Source organism: Pomacea canaliculata, linkage group LG9 (genome assembly GCF_003073045.1).
Source record: "Pomacea canaliculata isolate SZHN2017 linkage group LG9, ASM307304v1, whole genome shotgun sequence".
NCBI classification, from domain to species: domain Eukaryota; kingdom Metazoa; phylum Mollusca; class Gastropoda; order Architaenioglossa; family Ampullariidae; genus Pomacea; species Pomacea canaliculata.
In genome coordinates this window covers 2,056,340-2,071,384 of record NC_037598.1, presented here as the reverse complement: position 1 = coordinate 2,071,384, position 15,045 = coordinate 2,056,340, and the positions used below count along the sequence as shown (strand labels likewise).

Sequence of the window (15,045 nt, the reverse complement as noted above, 5' to 3'; positions counted from 1 at the left end):
GTGCACAACTTCCTGGCGTTGTGCGACCTGCAGGCGCATGCGCACTCTTAATCTTTCTTACAACCAGCTGCAGCATCTGCATCAGGCCGGCGTCATGTGCCGCAACTCACCGTTCGATGTCAGCAACAACAACCTCTCCACCCTGCTGGACTGGGCACCTGAAAGCTTCCCCCACCTGCTGCGACTGTACGCCGTCCACAACGCCATCCCCGCCCTGGAGGTGCACGTCTGTGATGAGTTGTCGAAACTGATGTTTCTGGATCTGACCTACAACGCGCTCCGGGACGTCAGCAGCCTGAACGTAGCCAACTGCTCCAACCTCAGGGTACTGAGACTGGGTGGCAACTTGATAGGCCAGCTACCTGCTCGGGTGTTAAACAACATGCATATGCTCCAACAGTTGTCGCTGTTCAGCATGGGTCTTGACGACAACGTCTGGGACAGAATTTCCGTCCTGACCTACCTGGATGAGCTGGAGCTTCAAGACAACTCTCTCATCACCATCCCACCGGGGGTCATGCAGGAGTTTACCAACCTCCAGTACCTCAATCTGTCTTCTAACCGGATTCGCATTCTGCCCAAAAAAGTCTTCATATGGCAGTACAAACTGACGTCACTCGATCTGTCCTCCAACGGCATGACTGAGCTCCCTCGCCAAGCGTTCAGCAGCAACCTCCACAGCCTGCAGGTGCTGAACCTGGCCAACAACAGCCTGTCCTACATCGAGCAGACGACGTTCTCCGGTCTCAGGGCTCTGAAGTGGCTGAACTGTAGCCATAACCACCTCAAGAGCGTGCCTGACGAGGCCTTCTCTGGCTTGTCGCAGCTGCAGGTGTTGGACTTCAGCCGTAACCAGGTGCGCTCCCTCAGTGTCGAGGCCTTTGGTCACGTGACTGCTCAATGTCAATGTGATCAGTCGTCCGGTTAAATCGTTAGTGGAAAGCGTACAAAGACGTGATATTAAAGTGCTAGTAAAACGAAGGAATATGAAAGAACTCAAGACTCCACTTTCTGAAAGAAAGGAGAATCAGAGAAGACCTTATTAAGATATTTATAAAATATTTCACGAATACGACGACATATATTGGTATGCATGCATTGTTGTCCTTACCGCAAACTAACATTAATAAAAATTCAAAAGGAAACAATTTTATCAGACACTGTAGTAACTTGTGACAAGAAGAAATGTTCCATTCATGAAGGTGTATTTATTAGTTCGTGGGCGACTTGTCTGTGGAGAAGATAACTCTCGGTGGAAATTGCAACTTCCTTTTCCGCTCTTGTGTAGGAGACGTGAAGGTCGTTTGGTCGTGCTGAAATCAGCTCATCTAACACCTAAAAACCGTCATAGACAGTCATCGTGCTCCCTAAATTCAACCGCACTGCAGTTGCTTAAGGCATTTATTTATATTTTACAGGGTTCGTAGGGTCCTTACAAGTCCTTACTTAGAGAATTTTCGCCATAAGGCCTTATGAGTCCTTATATTTGCCATGCGGTCCTTACAATTCCTCACACAGGTCCTTACGTTTCTCTGTGACTCTTACAAGTCCTTATATCGATAAAATATTACCACAGATTTATTTTTCATGCCTCTTATAAATCCACAAATTTATTTTCGGAGTCGACTTTGGCGTAGAATACAGACAGTTCTTTGCCTCATCGCTATTTTGATCACACGACTGCCAAGTCTCGTTCGCGATGAGAACTTATGTTTCGCGAGATTTTAGTCTTGACGATTAAAAAAAATGCCGGGGAAGTGTTCCTTTCAGGTGAACTGGCTAAAGGAAGAAAAATATAAAGACTGGTTGATGAAAGACTCTAAAGATAAACATTGTGCGCGATGTACTGCCTGCGGAATATCCTTGAATCTTTCGTCAATGGGCGAAAGTGTTTTAAAGAAAAAAAAATTAATGGACTGTTATGCTTGACAGTTTCAACTCATTCCATCTAGCATCAGGATCACGCTCTTTTCATTCTTCAACAAACTCCCCAAAAGTTAAACATCAGATCTGTAGAAAATAGTTCTGGATGTTATTTTCACTTCGGAGTTAAACTGGAGAGAAAACCCTAAGATGTTAATATTGTAACCGGACTGACCGACCCTACGCTAGCACCCTACGCTACAGCTTAGCTTAGCGCCAAATCAGTCCGTTCCTCTTTGTTGTTCCAGGGAAGAGGACGGAAGTTCCCAAGGAGAATTTTACACTTTAGTCTTTATGAAAATCCTAACTCTCGTAGTCGGGTGCGTCGTCTAGTCTTTTGCCTCGCGTTGTGTTCTTTTTTTACCTATCCCTTACACGCACCCGACCTTGGAGTCCACAAAAAACCATGCTTTACTTTCTAACCAAAGTGTCTTTTCAATCGGTGTTCCGTCGGACCTTCTGGCGTGTTCTTTTCTCTGCCGCTGTGTCACGACTACATACATGGACAGTACACAAACCTCACTCGCGTTCACACGGAGACACATGTTTATACATCAGCTATATGTTTGTTGATTAAATGAAGTACACTTTTTAAAACATGTTTTTTATTCCAGTGAATGGTCCACAGGAGGTAAGCAGGCTGAATGAATTCATGTTTCATGGTGGCTCTATTGTGAAGTTTGTGCGCAGAATGCTGTATTCTGAAGTTTGTGTGCAACATGCTGCCATCTCAACAAGAAATACACAATATCTTAAAATTTACATAGTGAAATTTATTTTAGACTCAAACAGTCACAATCACACATTTTAAAACAAACGCAAAATGAAAAGTGAATAATTGCATCCACACACAAATATATATATACATTTAAATGATATTTTCAGTCCATTTTATGCAGGATTGATAATTTTCTGCCACTTTACAATAAATCAGTTTGTGAATAACATCACTTTTCTTTAGAAAGCTATTGATGTATATGCAGAAATCTAAATGCCACTCTTGCAACCATCATTTACTACATATTTTTCTTTGCTCTGCCACAGAATATTCAAGTCCCTTCAAATCATGGCAAACTTCTACCCGTCAACACCACCCTGGACAACCGGAAAACCCTTAGAATGAAAAAAAGAAAAAACAACCAGCAAAGGAGATACAGAGCAACAGCTCATGATATAACATTTCAAAGACCAAAAAGCAGTCTATAATAAGCCAAATGGAACTAGAATTTAAAATCTCAAACTAGAAGTCTGGCTGCTAAAAGCTAAATAAGCAAGCTAGACAAAGAGATAAATGATAATTAAAACTAGCAGTACTGCCAGTGTATGCATTTTTGTATATTAGAGTGGATCTGTATAACACATATTCTGAAATGGGATACAATGCAAAATGAAAAAATGTGGGTGACAGTACAAAGTCACACACACACACCCTTGCAATAGCTATTCAAAAGTGAGATGCAATGCAAACTAAAAAATGTGGGTTACAGTACAAAGCCTCAACACACACAAACTCGTACACCTGCAACTCATATTCTGAAGTGAGATGCAATGTGAAATAAAAAAAAATCTGGGTTACAGTACATAGTCTCAAAACACACACACACTCACCTGTAACAGGTATTCAGAAGTGAGATGCAATGCAAAAAAAAAGTGGGTTACTGTACAAAGCATCAACACACACATACCCTGCAACAGGTATTCAGCAGTAAAATTTGTGGGTTACAGTACAAAGCCTCAACACACACAAACTCTCTCACACACAGGGCCAGAGGCGGCGTTAGGAACCGTTAAGAACACGCGGGGCCTGGGGCCGACTATCCGCGCGGGGCCTGGGTAATGGAGTACGTGTGTCAACATCCCTATTGACATGATGCCGGAAGCACTGATTGATATACAGTTAGATAGGCTGGATGTATTTCGCGAAATAACGCACGAATTTAGTGTTTTAATTGTTTGTAATCTTCACCACCGTTTGTGACAGTAGCGGTTTTTTCTTAAAGCGAAATAATATGGTGACGACAACTGACTAACCTGCTTGTTATTATTGTCGGGTTTAACGTGAAGACATGGGTTCAATAATTTGCTTCATTAGAACTTAGAAGTGTTTTCTGAACGTCAATTTTTTGGTCACAACTTGTTTAACACAGCTAGCACTAAGTCATAAAGATGACATCGGGGCTGAAGCGCGGGCCCCTTCGAGAGTGGGGCCTGGGGCGGCCGCCCCATTTGCCACCCCCTAACGCCGCCGCTGCACAGGGCAAATCCTATGTCAAGAACTTGAAGGTTTGACTGTCACATTACAGTCATGTTAGTCTGCACAATACCTAAGCTAGGATGTTAATTTTGCCTTTTTCAAGTTTAAATATCATTTAAAAAGCAACTAATCACTGCTAAATTCAAATAGACAAGAAGCTGGACAAGTTTTATCAGCAGCTTAGTCACTTAGAACCTGTAACACTGGAGAAAGGGACCCACGTTGATTCGACAATTCGATTGCTGCTGCAATGTCATTTGTCAGTTCTAAAACATCGCTATTTCTAGCGGACCAGATGCCAGATGGCACGATGGTACTTCTCGCTAGCTCAACTCCCAGGGGAGGGGAAAGGGGAAAAGAGACTGAGTGTAGCGAGCAGCTATTTCCAGCGGACCAGGGGTGGATTTCATGTTGCGGCTTTATCCTACTTACCAGCGAATAACTAGCTTACCAGCCCTTAAGCAGCCCAAAGGTACTTCTCGCTAACTCAGACTCAAAACGTCACTTACTGCCATACCCAGCAGGACCAGTTCCCTTACCGAGAGAAAAGGCGCGGGCGCTTTTGTTGTTGTTTTTAGTAGGAAAGTGCTTCCACCTTGCGGCGATTTCGCACTATGGGGGGGGGGGGAGGATTGGTGTTTTACGCCGTGCCAGCAACTATGGCTATATCACGGCAAGGCAGCCAGACTTTTCTAATTATTTGCTTATTCAGACAAGAGTCGCCTTGTCGGGAACAAGCCGTGACAAAAAGGGAGAGCGTCAAGGCCAGGATGATGTAAGTCCATCATGTTTCTTCTGATTTTATTTACCCTGTAAAACGTGACTGCTGTGTTTACTTTGCATGCTTGGGAGTAGTGTTAATAGGTTGACATATGCACATATATAATGTCTTTTTTTTTTTAAAAAAACCAAAAAGCTTGGCTTCTGGTGAGTTTTAAGTACAAGCAATCTTTCTTTAGGATCAGGTTAAGTTAATTTAATGTACCCCCACACACATATGCATGCCTAGACACATTAATTAAGACTTGTTAAATTATTTGCTTATCGAGAGAAGAAGCCCTTGCCGGGAACAAGCCATGATAAAGTCATGAGGAACAAGGCCAAGATCAAGTAAGTCCCTCATCTTTCTTCTGATTTTATTTACCCTGTGAAACGTGACTGCTGTGTTTACTTTGCATGCTTGGGAGTAGCGTTAGTAGGTTGACATATGCACATATATAATGTCTTTTTTCAGGACAACAACGCTACCTTTTATTGTCACCCGCTGGACACAGGAGTGAATGGAAAGCCAGACCGCATCACTAGTGGATGGGGGTAAAGAGGGGCTGTAGTGTGGGCTGGGATAAGCCACATTGACCACCTGTCTATCATGCGTTAGCCACGGAGTGATTGGGGCTCGAGCTAATTAAAGGTGTTAATTGATAAGCAGTTTAGTGTGAGAGCACGCGGTAAATGTCGACGTGATTTGGTAGAGGTATCGAGAGTGTGATAGGCCGAAGGACGGAATCACAACCTGTACCATCTCCACGGGCTCTTCCCCAGAGTTACGCGACTCAGTTATAATTCGCATTTTAAATGATGCACAAAATACACAAAAATACGGTTATATCTCTCTGTAGATAACAACATTAAAACTATCATATCACCCTTATATAATTGTAGAGGGCCGGTAGTCCGGCGTTGTTGCCAGTTGTGGCGGGATCTTCTGAGGCATTGTACCAATCTAATGCAGAAAAGCAGATTATAAGGGTATACCTGAAACCTTATTAAAACCATGTAAGGTTACAGTCATCACCTCATTTTTCCTTGCTGCTTTTTCAGCTTCATCTGCCAGTTTCTCAGTGTAGTCTCTTTTGTCAGACTTTGTCATCTTCTCTACCTCTTTGTTTAGTTTTGTATATCTTTGTCTGTGTTGTTCCTTCAGGCGTTCGGATCTAGTGCTGTTGATTTTTTGTTTGGCTGACTTTCTCTCGTCTATCTTCTGCCATGTCTCTTCTCTGATCCCCTGTTCCACAAATCTGTGATCTAAATTTCATGATTGTTTCCAATGTACACTAACACCAACATATATGCATAAATGAAGTCTTTTTAATTATTATTTTCAGCAGGCGTCCGCCCAGCAACGCCGAGGAGCATATGTCCTAGCACAATTACGACAAGAAGTTGCCAGGGATGGACAAAACGCAATAGGTGTAGGGGATGGTGCGGCCGCAGCTGCCGTGGTAGCAGCAGCCATCCCACAAGTTCAGGGCCAATTGCGGTCCCAAGACCCTAGACCCCAACCACAAGAACAGCCGTGCCCCTCAAGAACCCAATCAGAAGACCAGCAACAGCCGGGCCCCTCAAGACCCCAAGCAGCCTGTCCTCCATTGGACAAGTCACTTACATTGATAAGTGAGTGGATGGCTCATCTAAACCCCACTCAGAAAATGGAGCTTCAGATGCTCCTAACAGACACAGCCTACAAGTTCATCCATCCACGGATGCCTAAAGTCTGAATTATCACGTTTGTATTATGCCACTTTTGCCTTCATATATGCATTAATGAAGTATTTTTATTATTATTTTCAGCAGGCGCCCATGCTAGATATACATCCGAGGAGAGGACCGTACGTCGTGGCTTTTCGACGTCCAGAAGTCGCTGGAGATGGGGAAATGGAAGCTGGTGTCGGAGATGGTGCTGCAGCAGTCCTACAAGGGGCTCCTGCCCAGCAGCAAGCTGCGGCAGTTCCACAAGGCCACAATGCATTGGTTGGAGTAGACCCCACTCTCCTTCAGATAAATAACTGGATGCTACATTTGAATACCAATGACCGAATGGTCCTACAGAGGTCTTTGTATTTAGCTGCGTACGAGTTTATTTTTGAACGATTGCAGTGAAGATGAAGTCTCCCTTTTGTGTTTGCCAGTTGTTTTTGCGTGAGGTTTTGTGTTCATCTTTTATGATATTTGCTGTTCCTGTTTTTACTTCTGGTGTGGCCGCAGCTGCCGGGGTAGCAGCAGCCATCCCACAAGTTCAGGGCCGATTGCGGTCCCAAGACCCTAGACCCCAACCACAAGAACAGCGACAGCCGGGCCCCTCAAGACCCCAATCAGAAGACCAGCAGCAGCCGGGCCCCTCAAGAACCCAATCAGAAGACCAGCAACAGCCGGGCCCCTCAAGACCCCAAGCAGCCTGTCCTCCATTGGACAAGTCACTTACATTGATAAGTGAGTGGATGGCTCATCTAAACCCCACTCAGAAAATGGAGCTTCAGATGCTCCTAACAGACACAGCCTACAAGTTCATCCATCCACGGATGCCTAAAGTCTGAATTATCACGTTTGTATATATCGCCTGGCCCCATGGGAGCCCATGCAGCCGTGCCACAGGAAATATACCGCCTGGCCCCTTTGGAGCCCACGCAGCTAATCTACCTACTAGACCCTTTGGAGCCCCTGCAGCGTGGCGCCGGCAAATTTAGGTCCTGCACCATTCGCCACAGGGGAATATACATCCTAGCCCCTTGTTTCCAATGTACACTAACACCCACATATATGCATTAATGAAGTCTTTTTATTATTATTTTCAGCAGGCGCCCAGGCACTCCATCCACCGGCGACGAGCTCCGCTGGGTAGTGGCAAATCAACAGGCACATCCCGTCGTCGCTGGGATGGTCGTGCCGTGGAAGGAGGAGAAGGTATTGGCGACGGTGCCACCACAGGGGAATATACGTCCTGGCCCCTTGGAGCCGCCGCAGCCGTCCCACAGGCTAATCTACCTCCTAGACCCTTTGGAGCACCTGCAGGCGTGGCGCCGGCAAATTTTGGTCCTGCACCATTTTGGAGCCCAGTATCAACTTCAAGTACTAATTTTCACCAAAATTCATAAAAGTTCTCCAATAAAATTGGCAGGAGTCGTCAGCAGGTAATTCCTCCATGTTGTTATAATTCGCACTTCAATGTGAATGTTATTTTTGTTCTAGTTTCCCATCAAAGTTATTGTTTAAAAAACGTTAATTTTTTGGCGGTGTTGCCAGTTTTGGCGGGTTCTGCTGGGCATTGTGCCAATCTAATGCAGAAAAGCAGATTATAAGGTATACCTGAAACCTTATTAAAACCATGTAAGGTTACAGTCTTCAGCTCATTTTTCCTTCCTGCTTTTTCAGCTTCATCTGCCAGTTTCATGATTGTTTCCAATGTACACTAACACCACATATATGCATTAATGAAGTCTTTTTATTATTATTTTCAGCAGGGCAGTTGGTAGGAGCAAATAACCAGAGAAGAGGTCCATATGTCCAAGCACGTCGACCTCAAGAAGTCGCCGGCTCCTGTTGGCGATGGTGCAGGAGTCCAAGGGCTCTGCCCACCAGCAACAACCAGCTGCTGGGCAAGCGGCTGCCCAGCAACAACTAGCACTTGCTGGCCAAGGGGCTGCCCAGCAACAACCAGTACTTGCTGGCCAAGGGCAGGCTGTGGAAGCCCCACAAGCCCAGAATTTTACTCTAGACCCTACACTTTTCCAAATAAACAGTTGGATGGGAACTTTAAACAGGAGTGACAGAATGATCCTGCAAAGATCGCTATATATAACAGCTCATGATTATGTTTTGGACAGGTTATAATGAAGAGGTTTTCTCCCATTTCTGTTTGTAAGTTGTTTTTTGCGGGAGATTTTGAGTTAATTTTTTTAATATTTGCTGTTTTAACTTCTCATGCTAGATATACATCCGAGGAGAGGACCGTACGTCGTGGCTTTTCGACGTCCAGAAGTCGCTGGAGATGGGGAAATGGAAGCTGGTGTCGGAGATGGTGCGGCAGCAGTCCTACAAGGGGCTCCTGCCCAGCAGCAAGCCGCGGCAGTCCAAGGGGCTCCTGCCCAGCAGCAAGCTGCGGCAGTTCCACAAGGCCACAATGCATTGGTTGGAGTAGACCCCACTCTCCTTCAGATAAATAACTGGATGCTACATTTGAATACCAATGACCGAATGGTCCTACAGAGGTCTTTGTATTTAGCTGCGTACGAGTTTATTTTTGAACGATTGCAGTGAAGATGAAGTCTCCCTTTTGTGTTTGCCAGTTGTTTTTGCGTGAGGTTTGTGTTCATCTTTTATGATATTTGCTGTTCCTGTTTTTACTTCTGGTGTGGCCGCAGCTGCCGGGGTAGCAGCAGCCATCCCACAAGTTCAGGGCCGATTGCGGTCCCAAGACCCTAGACCCCAACCACAAGAACAGCGACAGCCGGGCCCCTCAAGACCCCAATCAGAAGACCAGCAGCAGCCGGGCCCCTCAAGAACCCAATCAGAAGACCAGCAACAGCCGGGCCCCTCAAGACCCCAAGCAGCCTGTCCTCCATTGGACAAGTCACTTACATTGATAAGTGAGTGGATGGCTCATCTAAACCCCACTCAGAAAATGGAGCTTCAGATGCTCCTAACAGACACAGCCTACAAGTTCATCCATCCACGGATGCCTAAAGTCTGAATTATCACGTTTGTATATATCGCCTGGCCCCATGGGAGCCCATGCAGCCGTGCCACAGGGAAATATACCGCCTGGCCCCTTTGGAGCCCACGCAGCTAATCTACCTACTAGACCCTTTGGAGCCCCTGCAGGCGTGGCGCCGGCAAATTTAGGTCCTGCACCATTCGCCACAGGGGAATATACATCCTAGCCCCTTGTTTCCAATGTACACTAACACCCACATATATGCATTAATGAAGTCTTTTTATTATTATTTTCAGCAGGCGCCCAGGCACTCCATCCACCGGCGACGAGCTCCGCTGGTAGTGGCAAATCAACAGGCACATCCCGTCGTCGCTGGGGATGGTCGTGCCGTGGAAGGAGGAGAAGGTATTGGCGACGGTGCCACCACAGGGGAATATACGTCCTGGCCCCTTGGGAGCCGCCGCAGCAGTCCACAGGCTAATCTACCTCCTAGACCCTTTGGAGCACCTGCAGGCGTGGCGCCGGCAAATTTTGGTCCTGCACCATTGGAGCCCAGTATCAACTTCAAGTACTAATTTTCACCAAAATTCATAAAAGTTCTCCAATAAAATTGGCAGGAGTCGTCAGCAGGTAATTCCTCCATGTTGTTATAATTCGCACTTCAATGTGAATGTTATTTTTGTTCTAGTTTCCCATCAAAGTTATTGTTTAAAAACGTTAATTTTTTGGCGGTGTTGCCAGTTTTGGCGGGTTCTGCTGGGGCATTGTGCCAATCTAATGCAGAAAAGCAGATTATAAGGGTATACCTGAAACCTTATTAAAACCATGTAAGGTTACAGTCTTCAGCTCATTTTTCCTTCCTGCTTTTTCAGCTTCATCTGCCAGTTTCATGATTGTTTCCAATGTACACTAACACCCACATATATGCATTAATGAAGTCTTTTTATTATTATTTTCAGCAGGGGCAGTTGGTAGGAGCAAATAACCAGAGAAGAGGTCCATATGTCCAAGCACGTCGACCTCAAGAAGTCGCCGGCTCCTGTTGGCGATGGTGCAGGAGTCCAAGGGGCTCCTGCCCACCAGCAACAACCAGCTGCTGGGCAAGCGGCTGCCCAGCAACAACTAGCACTTGCTGGCCAAGGGGCTGCCCAGCAACAACCAGTACTTGCTGGCCAAGGGCAGGCTGTGGAAGCCCCACAAGCCCAGAATTTTACTCTAGACCCTACACTTTTCCAAATAAACAGTTGGATGAGAACTTTAAACAGGAGGGACAGAATGATCCTGCAAAGATCGCTATATATAACAGCTCATGATTATGTTTTGGACAGGTTATAATGAAGAGGTTTTCTCCCATTTCTGTTTGTAAGTTGATTTTTGCGGGAGATTTTGAGTTAATTTTTTTAATATTTGCTGTTTTAACTTCTCATGCTAGATATACATCCGAGGAGAGGACCGTACGTCGTGGCTTTTCGACGTCCAGAAGTCGCTGGAGATGGGGAAATGGAAGCTGGTGTCGGAGATGGTGCGGCAGCAGTCCTACAAGGGGCTCCTGCCCAGCAGCAAGCCGCGGCAGTCCAAGGGGCTCCTGCCCAGCAGCAAGCTGCGGCAGTTCCACAAGGCCACAATGCATTGGTTGGAGTAGACCCCACTCTCCTTCAGATAAATAACTGGATGCTACATTTGAATACCAATGACCGAATGGTCCTACAGAGGTCTTTGTATTTAGCTGCGTACGAGTTTATTTTTGAACGATTGCAGTGAAGATGAAGTCTCCCTTTTGTGTTTGCCAGTTGTTTTTGCGTGAGGTTTTGTGTTCATCTTTTATGATATTTGCTGTTCCTGTTTTTACTTCTGGTGTGGCCGCAGCTGCCGGGTAGCAGCAGCCATCCCACAAGTTCAGGGCCGATTGCGGTCCCAAGACCCTAGACCCCAACCACAAGAACAGCGACAGCCGGGCCCCTCAAGATCCCAATCAGAAGACCAGCAGCAGCCGGGCCCCTCAAGAACCCAATCAGAAGACCAGCAACAGCCGGGCCCCTCAAGACCCCAAGCAGCCTGTCCTCCATTGGACAAGTCACTTACATTGATAAGTGAGTGGATGGCTCATCTAAACCCCACTCAGAAAATGGAGCTTCAGATGCTCCTAACAGACACAGCCTACAAGTTCATCCATCCACGGATGCCTAAAGTCTGAATTATCACGTTTGTATATATCGCCTGGCCCCATGGGAGCCCATGCAGCCGTGCCACAGGGAAATATACCGCCTGGCCCCTTTGGAGCCCACGCAGCTAATCTACCTACTAGACCCTTTGGAGCCCCTGCAGGCGTGGCGCCGGCAAATTTAGGTCCTGCACCATTCGCCACAGGGGAATATACATCCTAGCCCCTTGTTTCCAATGTACACTAACACCCACATATATGCATTAATGAAGTCTTTTTATTATTATTTTCAGCAGGCGCCCAGGCACTCCATCCACCGGCGACGAGCTCCGCTGGTAGTGGCAAATCAACAGGCACATCCCGTCGTCGCTGGGGATGGTCGTGCCGTGGAAGGAGGAGAAGGTATTGGCGACGGTGCCACCACAGGGGAATATACGTCCTGGCCCCTTGGGAGCCGCCGCAGCCGTCCCACAGGCTAATCTACCTCCTAGACCCTTTGGAGCACCTGCAGGCGTGGCGCCGGCAAATTTTGGTCCTGCACCATTTGGAGCCCAGTATCAACTTCAAGTACTAATTTTCACCAAAATTCATAAAAGTTCTCCAATAAAATTGGCAGGAGTCGTCAGCAGGTAATTCCTCCATGTTGTTATAATTCGCACTTCAATGTGAATGTTATTTTTGTTCTAGTTTCCCATCAAAGTTATTGTTTAAAAACGTTAATTTTTTGGCGGTGTTGCCAGTTTTGGCGGGTTCTGCTGGGGCATTGTGCCAATCTAATGCAGAAAAGCAGATTATAAGGGTATACCTGAAACCTTATTAAAACCATGTAAGGTTACAGTCTTCAGCTCATTTTTCCTTCCTGCTTTTTCAGCTTCATCTGCCAGTTTCATGATTGTTTCCAATGTACACTAACACCCACATATATGCATTAATGAAGTCTTTTTATTATTATTTTCAGCAGGGGCAGTTGGTAGGAGCAAATAACCAGAGAAGAGGTCCATATGTCCAAGCACGTCGACCTCAAGAAGTCGCCGGCTCCTGTTGGCGATGGTGCAGGAGTCCAAGGGGCTCCTGCCCACCAGCAACAACCAGCTGCTGGGCAAGCGGCTGCCCAGCAACAACTAGCACTTGCTGGCCAAGGGGCTGCCCAGCAACAACCAGTACTTGCTGGCCAAGGGCAGGCTGTGGAAGCCCCACAAGCCCAGAATTTTACTCTAGACCCTACACTGTTGCAAATAAACAGTTGGATGGGCCCTTTAAACAGGAGGGACAGAATGATCCTGCAAAGATCGCTATATATAACAGCTCATGATTATGTTTTCGACAGGTTATAATGAAGAGGTTTTCTCCCATTTCTGTTTGTAAGTTGTTTTTTGCGGGAGATTTTGAGTTAATTTTTTTAATATTTGCTGTTTTAACTTCTCATGCTAGATATACATCCGAGGAGAGGACCGTACGTCGTGGCTTTTCGACGTCCAGAAGTCGCTGGAGATGGGGAAATGGAAGCTGGTGTCGGAGATGGTGCGGCAGCAGTCCTACAAGGGGCTCCTGCCCAGCAGCAAGCTGCGGCAGTCCAAGGGGCTCCTGCCCAGCAGCAAGCCGCGGCAGTCCAAGGGCTCCTGCCCAGCAGCAAGCTGCGGCAGTTCCACAAGGCCACAATGCATTGGTTGGAGTAGACCCCACTCTCCTTCAGATAAATAACTGGATGCTACATTTGAATACCAATGACCGAATGGTCCTACAGAGGTCTTTGTATTTAGCTGCGTATGACTTTATTTTTGAACGATTGCAGTGAAGATGAAGTCTCCCTTTTGTGTTTGCCAGTTGTTTTTGCGTGAGGTTTTGTGTTCATCTTTTATGATATTTGCTGTTCCTGTTTTTACTTCTTCAGCTCATTTTTCCTTCCTACTTTTTCAGCTTCATCTGCCAGTTTCTCGGTGTAGTCTCTTTTGTCAGACTTTGTCATCTTCTCTACCTCTTTGTTTAGTTTTGTATATCTTTGTCTGTGTTGTTGCTTCAGGCGTTCGGATCTAGTGCTGTTGATTTTTTGTTTGGCTGACTTTCTCTCGTCTATCTTCTGCCATGTCTCTTCTCTGATCCCCTGTTCCACAAATCTCTGATCTAAATTTAATTATTGTTTCCAATGTACACCAACACCCACATATATGCATTAATGAAGTCTTTTTATTATTATTTTCAGCAGGCGTCCATCCAGCAGCGGCGAGGACCATACGTTATCCTACAAGGACATCCCGAAGTCGGTGGGGATAGGGGGGGAGGTACAAGGTGTTGTAGGGGATGGTGCCTTAGGAGCAGCAGCAGCCATCCCACAGGGGAACGTGGTTCTGGGCCGATTGCGATCCCAAGCACGAGTGCCGCAAGGGCAGCCGGGCCCTTCAGTACCCCAAGCACGAGACCAGCAAGGGCAGCCGGGCCCCTCAGTTCCCCAAGCACGAGACCAGCAAGGGCAGCCGGGCCCCTTGGGAGCCCAAGCACCAGTCCCGCAAGGATTATTATTTTCAGCAGGCGCCCAGGATACCCATCCACCGGCGGCGAGGTCCGCTTGTTTTAGCGGCCCGTCAGGCCGTCGTCGCTGGGGATGGTGGTGGTGTAGAAGGAGCAATTGGGGATGGCTCATTGCACCTGGGAAATGGAGCCCCAGCAGCCGTGGCTCAGGGAGCCCAAGCAGCATCCCACAAGGATATATACAGCCTGGCTCCTTGGGAGCCCAAGCACCAGTCCCACAAGGACATACAGTCAAATCTCTCTACTATGCCACCCCGCTACTATGCCTCTCTCGGTATTATGCCACTTTTGCTCGGTCCCGACTATAAATTCAATGTAAAAAAAAATTTACTATGCCACCCCTACTCTCGCTACTATGCCACTTTTTTGTGACTGTTAAAAGACACAAGTTGTGAAATTCGCGCAGTGCTCGATATGTATACTCTATGGTAGTGTGGACATTGCAGTTAGGTGGGATGGAACATAGCACGCACACAGGGAGGAGGCTGGCAATATGGGGGGGGGAGTGGTCGCTAGCCGGGTGACAGTCACGTGACAGAGGGAAGTGTGAGGGAGTCGACTAGCGACAGGATGCAGGTGCGCGGATGTGGTTGGGAGGGGTGGAGGATGAAGAGGTGAGGGGGAGAATGAGAGAGACAGCTAGCGAAGCGACGATTCTTGAGAGCTTTGGACCAGACCTGGGCAAAGGCCTCCTGCCTCTGACCGGCCCGCCCGCCAGTTATATACTATACATACAGTATTGGTAAACTG

General features: G+C 46.8%; 1 protein-coding gene across 1 annotated transcript; it reads left to right on the top strand.

Annotated features, from left to right (window-relative positions):
- Nucleotides 1-1,137, top strand: LOC112572353 (leucine-rich repeat-containing protein 15-like). Its single transcript, XM_025251984.1, has one exon. The coding sequence runs from the start codon at nt 38-40 to the stop codon at nt 926-928; it is 891 nt and encodes a 296-aa protein (XP_025107769.1). The 5' UTR covers nt 1-37; the 3' UTR covers nt 929-1,137.
- Nucleotides 1,138-15,045: the final 13,908 nt, after the last annotated feature.

Coding starts and splice junctions, on each gene's coding strand:
- LOC112572353 (XM_025251984.1), top strand. CDS start 38: ATGCGCACTCTTAATCTTTCTTACAACCAGCTGCAGCATCTGCATCAG.